Source organism: Loxodonta africana, chromosome 10, assembly GCF_030014295.1.
Source record: "Loxodonta africana isolate mLoxAfr1 chromosome 10, mLoxAfr1.hap2, whole genome shotgun sequence".
Lineage (NCBI taxonomy): Eukaryota > Metazoa > Chordata > Mammalia > Proboscidea > Elephantidae > Loxodonta > Loxodonta africana.
The window spans coordinates 76110896-76133153 of NC_087351.1; the positions used below are offsets into that span (position 1 = coordinate 76110896).

General features: G+C 44.4%; 2 protein-coding genes across 9 annotated transcripts in view; one reads left to right on the plus strand and one right to left on the minus strand.

Moving 5' to 3' along the window:
- The window catches only part of SYNE2 (spectrin repeat containing nuclear envelope protein 2), a 378879-nt gene extending 365997 nt beyond the window's left edge, over positions 1 to 12882 (plus strand). For 5 of the 8 annotated variants that reach the window (XM_064292573.1, XM_064292575.1, XM_064292574.1 and 2 more), the window contains 11 exons: positions 594 to 876; positions 1397 to 1465; positions 2370 to 2509; positions 4460 to 4574; positions 5331 to 5533; positions 6711 to 6911; positions 8245 to 8373; positions 9617 to 9808; positions 10867 to 10953; positions 11468 to 11517; positions 11780 to 12882. In XM_064292573.1, coding sequence (XP_064148643.1) covers positions 594 to 876; positions 1397 to 1465; positions 2370 to 2509; positions 4460 to 4574; positions 5331 to 5533; positions 6711 to 6911; positions 8245 to 8373; positions 9617 to 9808; positions 10867 to 10953; positions 11468 to 11517; positions 11780 to 11993 — 1683 coding nt within the window. In that variant the 3' untranslated portion in view covers positions 11994 to 12882. The remainder of the gene's footprint in view (positions 1 to 593; positions 877 to 1396; positions 1466 to 2369; positions 2510 to 4459; positions 4575 to 5330; positions 5534 to 6710; positions 6912 to 8244; positions 8374 to 9616; positions 9809 to 10866; positions 10954 to 11467; positions 11518 to 11779) is intronic. The other 3 variants (XM_064292576.1, XM_064292578.1, XM_064292579.1) reach the window with 3 other exon arrangements.
- A 2241-nt stretch (positions 12883 to 15123) lies between these two features.
- Positions 15124 to 22258, minus strand: part of ESR2 (estrogen receptor 2) — a 54130-nt gene continuing 46995 nt past the window's right edge. Inside the window, exons 7-8 of the mRNA XM_003408703.4 lie at positions 19384 to 19564; positions 15124 to 18594 (exon numbers count right to left, since the gene is read on the minus strand). Coding sequence (XP_003408751.2) covers positions 18414 to 18594; positions 19384 to 19564 — 362 coding nt within the window. The 3' untranslated portion in view covers positions 15124 to 18413. The remainder of the gene's footprint in view (positions 18595 to 19383; positions 19565 to 22258) is intronic.

Here is a 22258-nt window from a genome sequence, read left to right on the forward strand (position 1 = left end):
GGGCATCTGTGGTTCTCGAAGGTGCGAATCTTACCCAGAACACTCTAATATCCTTTTTGTGTGTGTTTTATGGTTCTTGGTTCCTGCTGTTCACCATCTATGGAACTTCGGCCTCCATGTTCTTCTCTTGTAGATAAACTTGTTCAACTTAGAGTATCAAATTTCAATTTTTTTTTACTAGGGGAAAAAATAGAGCTTTTGGAAAATACGGATTCTAGGCCCCACTCCAGAGCATCTAAATTGGAAGGGCCGTGGGAACAGGAGTCTGAATTTTAATTTTTTTAAATCTGCCTTAGAAATGCTGATGGTGACCATTTTCAGCAACTGCTAGGCAGACTAAATTCTAAATTCCTTACAAATGTAAGGAAACCCTGGTGGCGCAGTGGTTAAAAGCTACGTCCGCTAAACAAAGGGTCAGCAGTTTGAATCCATCGGGTGCTCCTTGGGAACTCTATGGGGCAGTTCTACTCTGTCCTATAAGGTTACTATGAGTCAGAATCGATTCAGCGGTAACAGGTTTGTTTGTTTGTTTGTTTTTACAACCGTAATTGCCTGTGATTTGGTTATTTTTTTAATTTAATATTTCCATTTAGGGCATGGAAGATGAAAAGGAGGCCTCTGAGAATGAAACAGACATGGAAGACTCCAGAGAGATCCAGAGTGACTCCTGGCGTAAAAGGGGCGAGAACGAGGAGGCCGCGTCTCCTCAGTCCCTTTGCCATCTAGTGCCCCTGGCACCAGGACATGAGCGGTCTGGCTGTGAGACCCCTGTCAGTGTGGACTCCATCCCTCTGGAGTGGGATCACACGGGCGACGTAGGGGGCTCCTCCTCTCATGAAGAAGACGAGGAGGGCCCATACTACAGTGCACTGTCAGGTAACGGCCTTGACATTGATACATTTGGCTGTATTGTTAGCACCTTAGCAGCAGCTCAGCCAACTCTCAGTGATCAAGAGTCCATTCGCCAGCTTGTGGCTGATCCAGGCTTTCTGTGGCTTCATATGTTCTGTCCTGCCTGCTGGGCTGTTGAGAGTTGGCTCTCTCCTATGAGAGGCAGAATAAAAGGAGAAAAGAAACAAAATTCACGTTCAGACATTACGGCTATCGCTGATGGTTCTCGATGTTTGGGGGAGGCTCATCAGTGAGCTTGCGCATTGAGATTTGCAGAGTGTCAGTAGATTGAGTGTCTCCATTCTTTCTATACACTCCCCTCCGCCCACCACCTCGTCAGAGTTGGCTGAGAAATCCTTCTGGTTTCTGAAATATTTTCATTTGAAAGATAAAGCATAGTTGGTTTTCTCTTTCCAGCTGACAATGTGTCTACTGTTTTAACGTAATACTTGGGCATTAAACTACATGCTCCTCCAGTGAGGAAAATGACATTATTCTTTTTCAGATGTAGAAATCCCTGAAAATCCTGAGGCCTATCTTAAAATGACCACAAAAACTTTGAAAGCATCATCTGGTAGGCCCCTGCCCGTGCATGTGTCTCAACATGGCAGCACCCTGCAGCGCACAGTGCATCCTAAACCTCGCTCCATGTCGTGTCTGATCTCCGCCTTCTGTGGACACCATGCACCTCGTTCCTTGTGTCATGGTGTATTTATACTGCCGTACTCACATATATCCGCGTGCTCATTACAAAACCCCACACAACCGAGCGGTCCTGACGCCATCCCTCACCTCCCCCTCAGGCCTATGCAGAAGGGAATTTTTTATGGTGCCTTTTTTATTTTTCCTCCATGTGACCAAAGTTCTTTGGCCTGGGCCAAGCTTTCTTCATGGTGGCTTGGTTTGGAACTATTTCCTTGCTTGTGGTGACTTCCTGGGAAGAGGAGGAGTAGGGGGGTGGGAGTGAGTAGAGGCACTGTTGTATTCGTGGTAGAAGAAGCCTTCCTTTCCTTGATTTGTAGCTCTAAGCTTTCTTCTCTGACTCACCATTTGCAGTGGTGGGGTAGAGCCACGAGCAGCCCTTTCATTCCCATGTCCATCTTGACGTTCTCTCTTCCCCTCGCGCCTGAGAGACCTTCTCACCTCTTGGTCCCCAGACCCGACCTTGTAGCCCATTGTCACCACCATCAGAGACCCAGCTCCAAAACGTCACTCAGCTCGCAGCAAATCATGTGTTGGTTGTGCTCCATTGTGGACCCATCTAGTGAAGGCAGTGTTGCTCAGTTGCATGTCTCTCATTTCATTCCCTTCTGGGACGTACTGACATTTTGCAAATGTGCATGCTTTGCAAGGAAAGCTGCAGAACTCATTTTTATACTAGAACCTGATGCCGCATTACCCGTGACTTTTTTGTGTGTAACTAAATGTGAATGTTTTGGTTCAAGAGAATGGACTGCTACTTGCATTTTTGGTTTCAGGTAAATCAATTTCTGATGGCCACTCATGGCATGTTCCTGATAGCCCTTCCCATCCCAAGCGTCACTACAAACAAATGGAAGGTGATAGGAACGTACCACCCATCCCTTCAGATTCCAGCACTCCCTACAAACCAGCTTACGTAAGTCTCGACCCCCCGGGTGTGTAACCCAAGCGCATGAGTAGTAGTTTTTAAAAAGAGATACTTCGGTGTATACTATTTGTGCTCACTCCCCAGGCTCACGTTTTGAGTTGATTTTCCCATGGTGACAATATCTGTACTGAGCTCTTTATACTCTTGGGCCTGGTCTCATGAGCCCTGGCAAAACTGACTAGATTTATAGATAGATTTCTGGCCAAAAACCATCTTTGTATATTGGCATGATACAACAGTGGTTCCTATAGTTGAGTCAGTCACCCGTGCTGATGGTGGAGAAGTAAAGTGCTGGCTTTCCCAAAAGCTCCTGAGCTCTCAAGCCTTTATTCCATTTACCTTTTGACCACACATCCTCTTCAAAAAATTATGACTTCATATTCAAAAAGATTTGACAGTGTTCTCTGGTAGATGTGGGTTGATTCCTAGACCTACCACTAAATTGCTCTGGGGCCTTAGGTACTTTGTCTTAACTGTGTAAGCCTGGACTTTCTCATAAGAGGATAAACCTACCCCATGTAATTGTTGTTAGGATTAATTTATGAAAGTTCCAAATAAAGTACCTAGTACAAAGAAGGGCCTCAGAAGTGGTTGTCATTATTATTACTATCATCGGGTCTCTGTGAGTCAGAATCAACTTGACAGCAGTGGGTTTGGTTTTGAGTTATGGGTTGCTGTTGTTGTTTATAGCCATGAATGCACCTCCTTAGTTACATTTTCCTCAGGCAACAGGACTCATTGGCATGTTCTGGTGGGCAGCTATTGAGGGGAAGCCAGCCTGGGGTTTAATGTTGGCCCCAGATCATTCATAGAGAATTGGCAAGAAGAGAGTTGATATTTAAATGTCTCTTGCATTTTTAGTGTTATCTTTTAGAGGAACCAAAAGCCATGTAAGCATCACTGGATTAGTCCTCAAACTGTCCTCTGTGTCTGTGTCTAGGCGTGAATATTTTTAGATGATTGGACATGGTCAAATCCAGTCATTTGATGATGGCTTGTCCATGCCCAATTCAGAAATTTTTCCTGTGGCCTAGCAAGCAGTTGTCATTTTTAGTGCATGCCCTCTGTTGTACGGAATAAGACTTGCCAGTCTGGGAGGCATAGACCCAGCCCTGGGCCTTTGCATTCTATCCAGGGCCCACGTGGTTTGGCCTCTCCCAGCATGATGCTTGTGCTCCTCACTTGGCCAGCTTCAAAAGCCCAACAACCCTTTTATTGTGTCTGAAACTAGGTGTGTCACCACAAATCTGGAAGGTTTTTTATTTTTTTCATTCTACACAAATAGGCCATATGGACACAAGCCAAAGAAAGCATGGCTTTTCTTAAAAAAAAAAAAAGATACATTTATTTTTGGAAAGGCCTGAGATAAGAGCCCCATCAGCTCTGTGATAACAGAAGAGTCAATATGTGCAGTGAAAGATAAGCGCTTGGTAATGAATGACCCTGGGAGATAGATTTGTCCTCTGTGTGTTTCTGATTCCTGGTGAAAATAATGCCAACCACCTCTATAGAGTGACTGGGAGGGCTAACTAAAATTCTGTAAAACACTGTGACAGTGTAAAAGTGCTGACACGGTAATTGCCTGGTAAGCTCAACAGTTGTTTTTAACTCTTGTTGCATGGTTTGTTTGAGGAGGGCTAGGAAGCATGCAAATTAAAGCAGGCCATTTTATCCCCATCATTGACACCTCATCTGCTATCCCACCTTGTGGGCCTTTGCCGAGGCTTTATTTCTTCCATTAGCTCTGCTTCCTTTAAATGCTGCCCATACACAAGAGTGCCTCTGAAATACTAGCAAGTCACCCTTCAAAGGGAAGGGCCCCGTGTCTTAATTTCGTACCTGTTTGTATGGGCCAAGGTGCTCTTCAGACAACCTTTAAATGGCATTAAAATTGATATTTAATCTTTCAATGGTAACTTAAAATTTGTTTCTCTTTAGGCAAAGCTGCTCTTACCTCCAGGCACTGATGGTGGCAATGAAGGCCCAAGAGTCTTGGACAGCAGCCCCCAGCAGGAAGAGGAAGGGCTGGCTGGTCTAACTGTGCAGCAGACAGGTATAGTTCAAAGCAGGTGGTCGTTAAGAGATGGTGGGGTATGGGTTTTTAGGTTAGTTGAGCATTGCCTTGAAGTTGTTGCTCAACAGAACGTTAGTTAGGAATTGACCAACTATATACTTCACAAAAACTGCTGAACTGACTCTACAACAGTCAATGTTGTTTTAGAATCAGCTGACCGGTATTAATGGCCTGATTCCTAGACTGTTCACTTTACTTTCAAACTCTTCTTTAAATATTGAAAAAACGAGCCTCATGTGATAAAAAATGCATGTTTTAATGACTTCACCTGTATATAAAAATCACACATGAAGATAATCAAGGAGTTGTGCTAGAGGTCTCTTCATGAGACCAAGTCAGTGTTTATAAAGGTACTAACTTCAACTAAGGAATATCACTGAAGCCTAAACTAAAACTGATAGCATTGACGTGATTATTCACGGGCTAAAGGGAATAAAAGCCTTAAAAACAGCATTAACTGAAATGCTGAACTTGAGACCATACCTCATATTGGCAACATGCTGGGTTTCCTTCCACCCACCCGCCTCACTTCAGCCTTGGAGGGAGTGTAGTGGCCCAGGCCTTGAACCAGAGCTGGGGGGTGGGGGAGGTGCCATTTCATAGTCCAGGCAAAGAGAGAACTCCCCAATCTTGTTCCTCCTGCAAAGTTTTCATCACCCTGGCCCCTAGTTAATTGGGAGCAAAGAAATGTATTTGCACTTTGGCTTTTCTTTAATTGGCAGCTTCTTATTCCAGGTGCCTTTGACAGATGGGAGCTGATTCAAGCACAAGAACTTCACAACAAACTTAGAATAAAACAAAACTTGCAGCAGCTGAACTCTGATATCAGTGACATCTCCGCTTGGCTGAGAAACACTGAAACAGAACTAGAAACATTAAAGACGGCAGCAGCCCCCTCCGATATCCAGGAAATGGAACTCAGAGTGAAGAGGCTGAAGGTGAGTTCGAGGTGTGGCAGGAAAGAGGAATTCAGAACGGGTTAGCAATGCAGATGGCACCTTGCAAATGGTGTGTGGTAGAGGCCAGCCTGTACGTTGCTGTTCTGGCATGGATGTAGATTTTTTTCACATGAAAGAGTGTCTACAAATGATCCCCAGTGCGGGAAGGTCTGACTTCAGCGGCACCTCTAGATTCTAGGCTCTCGGTCAACTTTTACCTTTACAGTGACTTAAAACCACCCTTCCAATTGTGCGTAAAAGTCCCAGTTAAAATTGGTGGTAGAGCATCTTGGAAGGGTAGGGGAATGGGGAGGACTAGCTCACCACTAGTGATGCTCTGACCTGATCTGGTTACCCTATTATGCAGTTAGGATTTGTCACCCACACAATGAGCCCCTGCCCCAGTCCCAGGGGACTGGGGAGTGGTAGTTTGAGCCCTGTACTTTGGGGGTGCACTGAGCATGAGTTCTGAAAGGACACAGAACTAGGGTCTGGGTTATCCAGACACTTAAAATTTTGCAGTCCCTGAGTGGTGCCATCAGTTAACACGCTCAGCTGCTAACTGAAAGGTTGGCAGTTTAAGTCCAGTGAGAGGTGGTTCCAAAGAAAGTCCTGGCAATGTACTTCCAAAAAATCAGCCCTTGAAAACCCTATGGGGCACAGTTCTACTCTGACACACATGAGGTCTCCATTAGTCAGAATCGGCTCAACAGCAACTAGTTTTTGGTTTCATTTTTTTTACTTTTTTCCTACGTGCCTTGGTGTATCAAAGGTTACTGTTCATTTTAAGGAATAACATTTCTGTGATATCTGGGGCCAGATGCAAGATAACTGGGTATATTGGATCCAGAAGACTTTTAATTTGGTCTGAATTTTTATTGAGCCAGTCAGAGAGCAGAGGCGCTAGAGGTCGGCAGGGTCTGTCCGCACCTCCGGTCAGTTAGCTGCCGGGAGAGAGGCAGGCAGGCTCTGCTCGCCAGCCCTGCTTGCGGCCGAGTTCATGACCTTGTAAGGCAGCTCCTCACCTGATGCTGCCCAGCCAGTCACGGGCGAGGTTACTCTTGTTTCTGTGTCCACAGCTTGGAAAGTGTTTGGCAGATTTGTTCCCTAGCGAGGTTCGGGGTGAACCCCACATTATGATTTTCAGAGTGCCTAACCTCTTTTCTCTCTACCGTAGGAGATCTTAAAAGCCTTTGACACCTACAAGGCATTAATGGTCACTGTCCACGAGAGCAGCAAGGAGTCTCTGCAAACTGAGAGCGCCGAGTCCAAGGAGCTCCAAAACAGACTCCACCAGCTGAGCCTGCACTGGGAGGCGGCGCAGGGGGCCGTGGACAGCTGGAGAGAGGGCTTGCGGCAGTCACTCATGCAGTGCCAGGTACGCTGACTCGGCACCAGGCCGCCCAAGAGTCGGTGCCCAGAGAGCAGCAGCCAGGCTCTCGGGGCCCACAGAGGTGGGGGAAGCAGATATTTATATCATCGTTAGGCTGCTTTGGCTCAGCCAACTGTAGCCTGTGTGAGAAAACATGTGTGCTTTGCTGTTTGTTTCCAAACAAAGGTCACCTGCCGTCTCAGAGGCCTGATGCTTGCCTGTGTCCCCTGGCCCAGGCCTACACCCACTCCCAGAGTAAGGGTTCCAGCAAGTGTTCCAGTAGGTCAGAAATGCCACCTTAACATTACCCCCTTGTCTGTCCTTTTGCCAGGAGGCCTTATAACAGAGTGATTAAGGGATCTGGCCCTGTACTTATGTTAATGAGACAAGACTCAGTCTACAGGATTAGGTTGTATCTTGAGTTAATCTCTTTTGAGATATAAAGAGAATCAAGCAGACAGGAGGGAGACCTCATGCCACTAAGAATGGAGAACCAGGAGGGGAGCGTATCCTTTGGACCCAGGGTCCCTGCACTGAGAAGCTCCTAGACCAGGGGAAAATTGATGACAAGGACCTTCCCCCAAACCAGGCAGAGAGAGAAAGGCTTCTCCTGGATCTGGCACCCTGAATTTGGATGTTTAGCCTCCTAGACTGTGAGAGAATGGATTTTTCTTTATTAAAGCCAAAAAAAGAAAAGAGAGATCTCTGAAACAGGAGCAGTTTAATCCAACTCTATAACTTAGTAGCTGTGTGACTGTGGGCAAGTTGTTGAACCTTCTAGACCTCAGTTTTCTCATCTGAAGTATGGGGATAATTTTAGTACCTAATCACAGGGTTCTTTTTAGGACTTAATGAGGTAGCACAAGTAATCTTAGCCCCGCGCTGACATATAGCAAACACTCAGTACATGTTAGCTGTGCACTCCTAATCAGCACTGACCCATCTGAGGTGATGTGAGCTTACCAGCACACCCACGTGGAGCTCTTTCCCTGGGCCACAGCCTGACCTGATGGGTTGTGTGTCCCTTAGCCACTGAATCAGCAAACGTGCATTCTTCGTAGGTAACTTCAGCTGGGGCTCCACCTTTCAGTTAACACTTTTCACTTTGCAAAATTCATCATGCCTCCTGGACGGGGCCAGGTGCCCTCTCCTTCCCTGTTGTCTCTTTCCCTTGTTTCGAGGCCTGACATTTAACTTAAACCCTAGCCTTTTTTTTCACTGGATAAGACAAGAAGAGCAAATGACCATGATGGATTGGAAACAGCAAACCGCCTTCCCAGCACCTCTTCTTTCATAGTTGTAAGAAAGGACAATGCTATGAGGTGTGTTGTTTTTCAAGGACTTCCACCAGCTGAGTCAGAGCCTGCTCCTGTGGCTAGCAAGTGCCGAGAACCGGAGGCAGAAGGCTCATGTCACTGATCCAAAGGCAGACCCCCAGGCTCTCCTGGAGTGTCAGAAAGCACTAATGGTAAGTGTCCTTATGGGTTCTGTACCACCATTGGCTGCAGTCAGCTACCATAGGTCAGAGTGCTTAGGCAGCCTAGCCTGCTGTTTGTGAACAAAAATCCCAAGTGGTGTTTGTCTTTGACTCGGTCAGGAGCAGCACTCATGTGTTTAGCCCTTGTGTTCCAGTTGGCGTCTACTGCACATCCCTTCGTGGTTCTGCAGCAGACCCTCTCACAGAGATGAAGAGCCATAGTCCAGAGCAGCGTGTCTTCAGGACTCAGAAACTGAGGGCATAGACGTTTAGCAATATCCTGGGACACTCAAGACCATTTGAATAGAAGTATATTTTCCCTTGCGAATACTGCTAATTTGGGGGGAGATACAGTGTTCATTTGCTCTGCAGCCCTGACGAGCTGGGTGAGTTTTCTGTATCCACTACAGAAAAGTCTTCATGGAGGCTAGCTGTCATTTCATGTATTTCTCTCACTAGCAAACCAAGATGAGACGTCTATGTATTCTCACCTGTACTGAAGACTCAGGGTGACATTTTTATTTACAAATTTGTATGTGGTTTAAATTTTGAATATTTTAAATTTCATCAAAATGCTGTCTGTTTAAAATATATATTTGTTTGTATGTGTGTGTGTCCTAAAATCTTTGTAAAGCCCCATTCTCTAGGGCAGCACTGTCCAACAGAACTTTCTGCAATGATGATGTTCTCTATCTGTGCTGTCCAGTATGACAGCCACTGGCCACATGTGGCTGTTGAGCACTTGAAATATGGCTAGTGTGACTGACAAACTGAACTTTTAATTCGAATTAATTTAAATAGTCACATATGTCTAGTGGCTTCCATATTGGGCAGCAAGCCAGATAACTCCCCTCAGCGATTCAAACTGAAATAACTGATACATAACTCTGTATTTCTAAACTTAGTGTACTTAAACTGGTATTCTTTATCAATCTCAGATTTTCCCTTGACTTCCTGCTACAGTGGACGAGGTTCTGATCTTCCCACATGACTTTTCTCACTTATTTCCCCTAACTCCTCTAATATCACAGCTGCCTTCAGGACTTGGGGAAGAGGGGTGACCTACTTGCTATCTAAGTGATGCTAGGTAGCCAGATGTCAGAAGTAAAAGGTTCTGGAGTTTAGCACCACTCATCATTCATTCCAGAACTTTCCTGGCCCTAAAAAAGCCTCATCTGGCCACACTAGCTTCCCTTTTGACAAGCAACTTTTTCACACTCTTTTTTACTTTTAGCAACTTGAAAAGGAGCTATTGGAATGTCAACCTCAAGTAGACTCCTTACAGGAGATTTCAACCAGTCTTCTTATTAAGGGGCATGGAGATGATTATATTGAGGCTGAAGAGAAAGTACATGTTATTGGGAAGAAACTCAAACAGTTACTTGAGCAAGTGTCCCAGGATTTAATGTCCTTGCAGAGAAGCCAGGTGAGTCCACTTGGAACTTTTAAATGTGAAGATGTCATAGTAGATGCAAACAGAAAAGTAGTGGTGCACCCTTGCTGTGGTGGGAGGCTGTAAACTAGAGTCTCACTCACGCTCCCTTCTAGGTGGGTGGTCTTAAAGAGTTACATCCGCTCTTTGAATGTGTTTGGTCCTTTGTAAAAGGGAGCTAACGATAGTACCTACCTCATTTTCATGGCTGGAGCCTTGAAAAACCACTCTAATCCCACCGTTGTTTCTGCTTTGCCTTCATACCAAACATACCCAAGCTTTCAGCTTTCTCACATGACAGGAGTCCACTTCACTGTCCTCATTTTCTTATGACCGTGTTCTCATCTGTGTACTTTCTCCTTTTTAAAATGTAATGCAACTCGGAACACATGGAATACCCAAACCATGGCTTCACCAGATTTAGGGCAGGCCTATCCCCTCATTGTTGTTGTTTGTTGCTGTCAGGTTGATTCTGACTCATGGCGACCCCAGCTATGAGTAGAGTAGAGCTGCCCTATAGGGTTTTCAAGGCTGTGATCTTTCAGAATCAGACCACCAGACCTGTGTCCCGTGGTACCTCTGGGTGGGTTTGAACCTCCAACCTCTTGGCCAGTAGTCGAACACTTAACCATTTGTACCATCCAGGGACTCCTATCCTCCATTCTGGACTCTATGTAATTTCCTCCTATGCAACCAAGGCTAAACTGTATTTGATGGCCACATTATTATAGCAGAGACTTGGGGCGAGCTCACTGTCAAGTAAAACTGCATCTTGGGTCCCTCTTGGAGCTGCTGAACTTAGTCTCCCCGTCCTGCCCCCAACTGCATACTGTGGGTTTGTAGTGCAAATGGTTGGCCTTGCCTAGTTCACATTCCCCATGGGCTCTTATTAGGGGAGCAGGGCACTGGAAGAGCCCCCTCTATAAGGGATTTAAGCTGGCGGGTGGGGGGAGTGGCACAATGAAGAATCTGCATAAGGCACATTTTTGTGCTCTTGAGACTATTTAGAGCCTTCTGTTTCCCTAAACGGAACCTTTGGGTGTGGATTTCAGAACCTAGACCCATCTCTGCCTGGCTTCGACGGGGTCGACTCTAGTGGCCAGCACCCAGCAGCATCCGTGCCAGCTACCCAAGCGAAGGTGAGAGCCCCATTCTTTTCTATGAGAGCCACAGTGATTGTTTTTTAAAGTTGCTGTGATGACAGGGTCTTGGGACTCAAAGGTCCCATTAGACATTTCATGATAACACAGATCTGCTTCAACCTTCTAGTTAGCGGAGTGGCTTACTCCAAAGTTTTAAAAAATAAATAAATCGACATATACTTTATAAAGATCTAATTCAAAGGCTTTCTTCTCCTTGCTTCCTCTTTGGGATCTTAACTACGGTGTGAAAGACGAGAGGCTTTCTAGCATCATTGAAGGGGTACCTGATTTCACCGTTAGAAATAGTTTATCTGGAAAGTGAAACTCTGAATAGTTTAACAAAGCAAACTTTTTCCTATGTCATAGAGTTTAATCTCCAGTGTATTACTATAATCTCATAAGCTTCACAGGAGGACAATCTAAGAAAGGTATAATTTAAGAAAGGACAGACATTTTATCATTGGCAGGACTAAACTTTCTTCGACTTACTAGTTGTACTCTTTTTATCCAGCAGGTTGGAGCTGAGAGAACTACAAAAGGCAAAAACGAGACGGACAGCAGGTAAGACAGCGTTACAATTAGTGACGCATCACCCCTGTTCCACACCAGTCTTGCCAATGCCATTCTGAATGTCATTGTAAAAATCTGGCTTGCTGGTTTGCTTTCATCTGGAAAGGACTGGGCTTCTCTTCCAAAACTGAACCCCAGCTGTTGGCCCCCTTTTAATCTCAAGTTCTGGATTTCTCATTTTACGTAAGCAGGGATTCAGGTGAATTTTGCTTTCAGAACCTACTGACCAGCTCTCAACCTCCTCTGTTGGCAGGGTGCCTGGCCCCAGCAGCTCGCGGCCACAGCGCTCCTTCCTCTCCCGGGTGATCAGGGCGGCACTGCCCCTGCAGCTGCTGCTTTTGCTGCTGCTGCTCCTGGCCTGCCTGCTGCCCTCCTCCGAAGAGGACTACAGCTGCACTCAGGCCAACAACTTTGCACGCTCTTTTTACCCCATGCTGAGGTACACCAATGGGCCACCCCCTACATAGAGGGCCCTGCCCAGCCTGTGGGCCCCCAGCCCAACCTTTGAGCAACTCTTAACGATTAGCATGGCCCAGGAAGCTGTTGCAGACATCTCCCTCTAGGCCTGGCGAGAGAGGGCTCTCTGCAGCACAGGATGGCTTTCAAGTGATGTACTTCCCCTGGAGCAGGGAGCCTGTGCAGGTTTTCCTCAGCGGATTTGCAAAGCTAGTTGGTTGGTTTTGGGATCTCTGGAAGCTACAGTTGCCTGAGGGAGCCAAGCACTTTGTGAATTCTGATTTATTTGTAAAACACCATTATTATAATGTCGCTACTATAGTCAATGAGCCGTGGCCTTTATCACATAATATATATCATAGAAAAAAGCCAGCAGATTCTACCTTAGAAATGGTTCCGAAACTTATGCGCAGCCTCTGAGGATTGACTGAAACAATCATATTTAAAATGTTTAGAATTAATTTTATTCCAGTCAGCTACCAATCTTGAGCTACAGGTGATCAACCAAAATGTTCTGTTCAGTACTTAGATCTGCTCTTTTATACTGCTTACATTTTTAAAGAAATCCTATTGCATGGATGTGATTATTGTGCATATTTTTTAACAATGCTGAATCTGTAAGAATAATGTAAACTTTGATTTTTTTTAAAAAAAAAGAAACCAGATTTTAGCTTGAGCTTTTGACTAAATGTACAGTAAATGCCAAAACTACAGACTTGATAGGGCTGTTTTTATAAGTTAATTTTGTAAGACTTTTCACATTTAAAATGATGCTTCAAGTTTTGTTAAACTGTTTGGCCGCGGGGATTGGTATAGAAACTTCAAGTTGTCTGTGGTTTGTACAACACAGATGTTTCTGATAAATAAAAAAAATTAGCCAAACTGTTGTACTGGATTATATTACAAAGGAGTTAAATGGTAATGCTTAGTCTTCCAAAGAACAAGCATTGTTTAACAAAACAATTTTTTTTATTGGCTTTAATTCTAAACTAAAAGTTTTATATTCTTTTCATTTAATATTGTTCAGAATTACTTATGGGATCTAGAAACCCCCAACCTGTCTGGGGAGAGGAGCCCTGTGTAAATCACTCAGTGTGACACCTTCAAATGCTGTAGGGAGCCGTCAGGGCAGAGGGTAAGCAGCATTTGTACAACTGGACACAAAGGGAAGGATCAGTTCACCCAATATTTTCTATTCCCAGCTCTCTCCAGAGGGGATTAATAGGTAATGTTACAGGCAAAGCCACCTGCTTTCCATATATCAGAGACAAAAACTGCACTGGACAATGTTAAAGCAAGTGAGGATCAGTTTTATTCCAAAGGGTAAGACCCTGGGTGGTACAGATGGTTACGCACTGGACTACTAACCAAAAGGTTGTGGTTCAAACCTACCTAGAGGTGCCTCGGAGATAAGGCTTGGTGATCTGCTTCTGAAAGTTCACAGCCTTGAAAACCCTATGGCGCAGCGCTCCTCAGCACATGTGGGGTTGCCATGAGTCAGAATCCACTCCATGGCAACTAACAACCACATGGTAAAGGAGGGAAGAAGACTAAGGGAAGGCAGAGGAAGGAAGGACCTTGCAGTGACAGGGAAAGGGTATCTTCATAACGGGAACAGAGACCAAAGCTAAGTTTGAGTCCCTATTCCAGAGAGACCAAGAACTACAAGCTTTTTAAAAGAAAGTTAGGGGGATTGACCACTGGGATGGGCAAGTGATTTACTAAGGTTATAGTTGTGATTGTGGCCATTTTGTTCAGACTGGAAGTGGGGTAGAGATAAGAGTTAGAGTGAGGTTAGTGAAATACGGAAGAAAGGAAGCACCTATATGTATTCTAAAGTTGTTTAAACAGCGTAGATTATTAACTTCCTGTCTTGATTGGTTTACAGTAAACCTTCTCAGAACATACAAAAGACAGGGGGTTTTCTTTAAGGAAGGGCAGGGCAAAATTCAACTTTGTCACAATTCCAGAACCACTGCTCACTTTTCATCTAAACAAAGAGGGAGAACTTCAGCATTTCTTCTTCCTTGGTGAGAAGTTGTTGTTGTTGTGTGTTATTGATACCGACTCATAGCAACCCTGTAGAAGTTAACTGAACCCAGCTCCTTGGCTAGCTGCTCCTGACTGATATCTCTGGACCTGGAAGACACCACTGACTTCTTGGCAATCTCAGTCCCCTCTTCTCCTCTGCAAAGAACAGCCACCACCTGCCCCCCCTCCACCCCACCCCACCAAGAGAAGCCATCAAAGCCCATCAGTATATGAAAGCCCAGACTTTGAACAACAACGTCCCTTCTGTAGGTCAGACATCCACAAGACGTGTGCAGTTACTGGACATTTCTTATGTAAAGGGACCACTGGAAGAGAACCTGTCTTCACTTTCAGTATTTAAAGTTATCAAATTGTTAAACTGATATAGAGAGAAAGGTGCTTTTACCACGTGACAACCAAGTATTTTCACTCTTTAAAATAGTCTTTGTTCATGGGTCACAATAATCCCGGAGGAAATTTTAAGTGAAAATATTACCCAAGCTTTTTCTTCAAGTCAGTGAGAGGGCCCTTCACCCACTTTCGCCAGAGTCACTGCCTATTTGATGGAAAGGCAGAATCTCTACCTTCCACTCCAAACGACAGGAGTGTTACAGAGACCCAGGCTTTTTCTGCTCTTATACATGCTGGGGCAAGTCAAAACAGCAGTTCCATGCTGTTTGTATTTTCAGTCCTAATTATGCATATCAATTATCTGCACTTCTTCAGGATAGAGAGAGGTCTTTGTGTCTCCAGTCCCCATCCCTTGGATGGAAGCCACTGCCGCCTCACTCACAGCTTTAGTGTACCCCCAAAACACATGTTACACTGCCACGTTTTTGCTCCTTCCCTTCCCCACATGCAAAGGAAAAGTTCAGTGACTCTTGGCACTAACATAACTTCAGTATAAATGAATTACTTTTCTCCCTATCCCTAAAGGGGTATAATACTAATTGACTCAGGGTAATTATAGAAAATGTACCCAAGTCATCGATGCCCTGAATACCAGAGCTTTTATTTTTCACGGTCTTTGCTTTATTTGAACACATAGTTATAGTTATAAATCACTGTGAGATGAGCTGACTAAAGATTATATGTTTCTATTTCAGAAAGCCTTAGATTACTAAATCGGAGGTTCTGAACTCAGCTGAAATAGTATGCAACGATTTGTGTTTATGTGTCTTTTCCTGGGCTTTCATCAATGAAATGTGATAGAATTCAGACTAGAATGTGGACACTGACTATTTAGCCTAACTACTAAAAGTTCTTATACTCAGCTCCCAACAAATACATTTTCAAAACCAAAATTATGAAAAACACTTTATTCAGCTTATGTCATGTTAAACTTCGTTCTGCAACCGTACTATAAACAGTAAAGAGACACAGCAAGGAAAACGTACCACCTGGAGGAATGGAAAGCAGGACTCAGTCTGCTTTCACACAACAATAATCTTTCATTTCTAAAAAGGTCCAAATTTAAAAGCCTGTGACGGTCATCAAGAAATCGGTTTAATGGTATAAAGCATTCACCTGGAAAAAAAATGACAAATCATAGCCAGCCAGCGGACTCTGAGGTACACAGGACTAATAGTCATGGCATTTAGACACCCACACAGAAACATGCGCCAGCGTGACTGTACAGTTACCAGGAGCTGTTCCCGGCTAACATCTCAGACCCCTGTCCTGCCCACAGAGGAAACTCACAATCACAAAACAGTGTGAGCGCGATGTGAATAGGATCCTTGGGACTGCACACACAGAACAGAGGCTTGAGTCCAAAGTAACACAGAGTAAAGAGAAGATCACCTATTGCAGAAACAAAGCATGTCACAGAGCTGCCATTAGGGCCAACATTTCAGCAACTTTGAGAGCTATGAAGAATAAACGGCGTGTGTTTTCACACAGAAGTATACCCAACTCCATAGGAAAGTATCAAGGGCCTAAAAGATGTGAGAATTTTACATGGGTAAACTCCCAAGGAATAAAAAAAAAAAAAAAAAAAATCCCAAGGAATACACGCCACTAAAATGTGTTTGGGAAAAGCAATAGCAGATAGAAGGTGCCAGCTGTGCCCACTAGCTTAGGAGCCTAGGAGGGGAGGACAGAACAATACAATTATTTTTCCACCTGTCATCTCTACTGTCCTGTAAAGGTTCCTACCCTATCTAAGCTGAGCAGATAGAATCGAAAGGTGCAGCAAGAGGCAAAGACAACCATCTCTCCATTACACTGCCATTGAGCTCAAGAAGTGGAATCAAGCTAGTCCTGGCTGGGCAGGCAGAACATGTGAGTCCTGGCCCAAGCTTTGCCGTAAGGAGTGTTAGGATCTTGAGCAGGTCAGCTTAACACTTTGGGCTTTTAATTTACATGTTTATAAATGATGGGCTTGAACTTCTATGTCAGAGGTTTGCAAACTGTTACTATGTCTGCAGGGGTGCTCTGGAAATTCGGAGGGGAATGCCCAGAGTGGACCCCCAACGCCACTGAACCAGAGCGGCCATACATGTCAGATTGCATTTGATGAATGGATCGGGCAGTTTAAAAATACTTTTTCTTTAAAAAAAAAAAAATTTTTTTTTAATTAGTCCAACTGCTGCACGGTCAGTCTCTGCACTAAAATTGGTCTGTGTTCAACTAACACTTCGCTCTCTATGTGACCCTGAGCAAGTTTGCTTCTGCATTCTCAGTAAGTTTCCACAGCTGAAAAATCAGGCTAACAGTAATTACTGTGAAGATTAAATATGAACGCGCAAGGCACTGAGAGCTGGATCTGGCTCACAGTAAGTGTTCCATACATATTTTTAGGTACTAAATGGTAAGTGGTTTTTATTACTTCCTTTACATAATCTTTACATATACATATTTTTAAGATTTTTAGCAGCTTAAAGAAATGTGTCAAATTTTATTAAATAAAAATATTTTGTTTCAAAATAGAATTTGCTGGCAAAGTAAACCTAGTTTTAGAAAGAAAATGTATTTAATCTCATTATCACAAGGTAATTTTTTAAAAACATTACCACGAAAAAGCAAACATGATTACTTAATTGCTCATTTCCAAAGTAAAGATGTTAACTCATTTTGTGCATACATTATGTTCCTGAAAATTTGTATGAAATTTTTCATTTTTAAAAAGCAAGTTAAAATTATAATTTCAGAGGTGCTTAGGAGTCTGAAGCGACTCGACAGCAAGAGACGACCATCATGTCCTATCTATCTTCCACTTGGAATAAGAACTATTTTGCTAAGTTTCTATTTCACCCAACCCACCATATAAATGTTCAGATAAGAAAATATTTTAAATATAGCACTAGGGTGTAAAAGAATTCTTTCTTACTATAAATCATGACCCCTAAATATTCTATTTTTAAGTCGAGTTTACAAACCAGGTCTTGTTTAGGTGCTGTGCTCATCAAATCTATACAATTTGGTCAGTAAGCCGACACCTGGAGTGCGCATAGCTATTCCCTCGGTAGAACAGCACTCCTTGCAGGTCAGAAGGGTCCCTGTCTCCTCTGATGGCTGACATGATGGTAGTGCCCGCTACCTCTGCTGCTACCTGCACTGACCAGAGAACCCCATTCCTGCAAATCGTAGGCCTTTCTCCATGCTGGGCCCCTTGGGACAACAGAGCTTTAAGGAAGAGCAATTGCAGTAACCGGGTAATTTAAATCCACTACATTCCTCCACGGACGGAAGTGATGCCTCCCCCAACTTGCCAGCAGGTTCTATGAATGCAAACCAAGAGGGAGGAATCTGTGTTAAGAAGGCATCAAGGTCTGGGGGAAGAATGTCCCAGCTTGGCCACGGGCTCCCTAGGTAACAATTCCTTTGGCCTTTGACAGAATCATAGTAATATGACATTGTTCCTCACAGGCCTGTGAGGTAGGTATGTGAAGCTAGTTGTTGATTGTCATTGTGGCTTTCAGTCTACAATCAAGTGGTCCCAAGGAGCATGTACAAAGCTCTATTCTAAGGGTGGTTTAAGTAGCACAGTAAGGGGAGTCCACTTCCTGTAAGTGTGCCACATTCTCTTGCTTTTCTGCTTTAGAACCTTCCCAAGTCAGATTACCGCCATTCATTCCAAAACCTTTCAGAAGGTGTTTTCCAAAGGGGTGGGAGGGTGACGGAAAATATCATATGAGGCCATCCAAGATAGAAACTCTGCATTTCAATGCGCCACTTGATAACAAGTAACTATGTGGCCTCCTCACGCGACTCTCTACTCCCAGGAGGCAGGGAGGTGGGGGTAAGATAGCACATGACCAAGCCTGCTGTAGTAATGAGGGGCCACCACACTGTAGGAAGATAATGAAGCCCACCAACGCCTACCAGGCTCACACTGCACCCATAGTTCGGTCAGCCTTTGACCTCCAGTGTGGGTATGTTCACTGCAGGGCTGAGCATCACTGAGACTGTGGGGCCTGGCAGCTCCCTTTGTTCTTACTCTCCTCGGCTGGACTGCACTCAGACCCTGAGGGCTTGTACCCCCGAAGCGAGTGGGCATTCAGCATCTCCAGCAGCAGGTCGTAGACTGGGACCACGTTTTTGCACTTCATGCTGAGCAGGTGTTCCATGCCTTTGTTACTATGGGGACAAAAAGGGGCCCAGGTTTCTTCCCGTAGGCAGCCAGGGGAACTCTGAAGTCTTCCCGACTCCTGCACTGAGCTATTCCCCTCCTCCTCCACCACCACCAGCCACAATGGCCCGGCACAGCACTTGCACATAGTATATGTTCTATAATGATAAATCTGTAAACAGATAAAGGCTAATGAAAAATTGGGGAACGGTTAAGGGTAATTGTTAAACATCATAATGAATATAATTAATGTCCCTGAACTGTCCATGTGAAGGCTGTTGAAATGGCAAATGTTACATATATATTTACGACAATAAAAAAATAAATACAAATGATTTTTTTTAATTAAAAGAAAAGGAAGGAACAGAGAGGTGGAGATGTTTTTCATTTCTCAGCAATTCAGGAGAGGCTCTTCATACAAAAGACCTGAGAGCCTCAGCCCTGAGTGATGCAGGGATGGGTGGCAGTTCATTTAGGGGAGGAACTGTCCCTGTTCAAACTCCATAATGTCACCCCCAGTATCTAAAACAGTTGAGGCACCACAAGATGCCCTAAGGATCCCATAAGGTACCATGTGACATTCATTCAGTGCTTACTACATGCCTTCCAACTTTGGTTACAGGGGTGTACACGAACAAAGCACCCCCATTCCCTTTCAGGGGTTCATTTGGCTTTAAAGATAATAATTACACCTTAGCCGCCTCAAACTTGCAAACACTTTCCCCAAAGCTCGTCACCCTCCTCTGATCATGTACACCCCCATGCACCCAGGGGAGCAGCTCCCACGGGGCTTGTACCTGGCATGCCTGACGTGAGAAAGGAGCATCAGGAGGTTAGCCAGGCGAACGGACTGTTGCTGGGAGGAGATGCCACTCTTGGCGATCACCCAGACCAGAGCATCTGTCACGGCATTCAGTAAGTGAGTCAGCTTCCGGCTACTCTCTGCCTCCTGGGTTGCTGCAGCTAAAGGGTACATACCTAGACGAAGGATGAAAGCCATAAGACATTGCTCTGAGAAAAGAAACCGAAGTCAAATACTCCGCTATTAAGCATGCCTATGTTTTCCAGAAAGGAGGCCAAATTTATCTGGGTTGTTTTGATACCTCTATATGTAGAGAGATCTTAAAGGCATGGTTTCACCTCCCTGTGCTGTGCTTCCTCCCTCCAAACCAGAACCAGAATTTGGTCTGGCCATAGCAGTAAGTGTACCTAGTCATCTCAAACCATTACATAGTATTTCTTACCTGCAGCAACAAACACACATCTCCAGATGGTCAGAAAGTGGGATTATTCTACTCTTTCCCCTCTGTGAGGGCCCCTCATCTAGGAGGAGTTTAATGAACACAAACTAACGGCTAATGCTACCAAACCTCCCCTCCTACTCTCTTGTATGTACCACCTGCCTCAGTCATGCCAGGGCCCCACTGCCACTTCGTCCAGGTCCTCAGCATTTCACTTCCGGTAGCACCTTGCTGGGGCAGGAAGACCGTCAATTTTGAAGTCAGACAGACAGCTCTGTATCCACCATCTCTAGCTCTCTGATCCTGGGCTAGTTACCCAGCTCCTCCACCTCCGTTCCTCATCTGAGCAGAGCTCATATGCATATACCTCACTAGATCTCCACAGCCACCCCAGGCAGTAGGCTGGCTCTCCCATCCTGCCCTGCCTGGGTTTAACTGCCCTCTGAGGCTGTGGACTCTCAATGGAGGTAAATCCGCTCCCCCACCACTGTCACCAACTCAACTCCTTCATTTCCAGGAGCAGGGATATAATTTCTGGCTTTCAATTTCAAAGTAAGAATAAATTTTAAATATGTGAATTAGTGCAAAGAGTTAACGCACTCAGCTGCCAACCGAAAGGTTGGCAATTCAAGTCCACACAGAGGTGCCTCAAAAGAAAGGCCTGGGGATCTACTTCTGAAAAAATCAGTCATTGAAAATCCTATGTAGCACAGTTCTACTCTGACACACACAGGGTGGCCACAAGTGGGAATCAATTCAACAGCAACTGGTGGTAGTGGCGACATCAACAAGAAAGCTGCCAAGTTGTGACTGTAGTGAGAACGAACGATGGCCGGCATGCCACCAGCCATGAAATCTGTTTTGGCAATTCTTGTTTGCTATTTTCATTGGCATTTTCAACCCCCTTCAATTAAGGCAAGAGACATATTGAAACATATACAAGTTCAGTGCCCTGCCATACCCCTAGAGACCCTCCATAATGTCTGATGCAAATTTAAAATACACATACTCCTCACTTACCAACTACCTTATCAGACATTTCACATTTACAACAATAGTAAAAAATCTACTATCCAACTATTTTGTACATTAATGACATATATCTGTCAGTAATGAACTTTGAGGTGCTGGCGAGAGTACCACTGGCTGTGATGATTAAGGTTATGTGTCAGCTTGGCTAGGCCACGATTCTCAGTGATTTGGCAGTTACGTAATGATGTAGTCATCCTCAATTTTTGCATAATGCTAATTTTCCCATAATGACCTGACTTTGGAACCTAAGCATGTCAATAAATGAGGAATGGGTGTATTCATGTTTTGTTGTTGTTGTTAGCTGCTGTCGAGTCAGTTTTGACTCACAGTGACCTCATTTACAACAGAATGAAACACTGCCCAGTCCTGTGCCATCCTCACAATTATTGCTATGTTTGAGCCCCCTGTTGCAGGTACTGTGTCAATCCATCTCATTGAGGGTCTTCCTCTTTTTCAATGACTGACTACTTTACCAAGCATGATGTCCTTCACCAGGGGCTGGTCCCTCTTGATAACATGCCTGTCATGGATTGTATTGTGTCACTCAAAAATATGTGTCAACTTGGCTAGGCTGTGATTTCCAGTATTGTGTGATTGTCCACCATTTTGTCATCTGAAGTGATTTTCCTATGTGTCATAAATCTTGCTTCTATGATGTTAATGAGGCAAGGTTGGAGATCGTTACGTTAATGAGGCAGGACTCAATCTACAAGATTTGGTTGTATTTTAAGTCAATCTTTTGAGACATAAAAGAAGTGAGCAGAGGGACACGAGGACGTCATACCACCAAGAAAGCAACACCAGAAGCAGACCATGTCCTTTGGACCTGAGAAGCACCTAGACCAGAAGACTAATGACAAGAACTTTCCTCCAGAGCCGATAGAGAAGGAAAGCCATCCCTGGAGCTGGTACCCTGAATCTGGGCTTCAATCCTACTGGACTGTGAGAGAATACACTTCTGTTTGTTAAAGCCATCCACTTGTGGTATTTCTGTTATAGCAGCACTAGATAACTAAGACGATGCCCAAAGTACAGGAGACAAAATCTCGCCATCCTCGCTTCTTAGGATCACCCTGGCTGTACTTCTTCCAAGACAAATTTGTTCATTCTTCTGGCAGTCCGTGTATATTCAATATTTTTCACCGACACCATATTTCAAAGATATCAATTCTTTTTTTGGCCTTCCTTACTCATTGTCTAGCTTTCACATGTATATGAGGTGACTGAAAATACCATGGCTTGGATCAGGCACACCGTAGTCCTCAAAGTGACATCTTTGCTTTTTAACACTTTAAAGAGATCTTTTGCAGCAGATTTGCCTGATGCAATATGTCATTTGACTTCTTGACTGCTGCTTCCATGGGCATTAATTGTGGATCCAAGGAAAATGAAATACTTG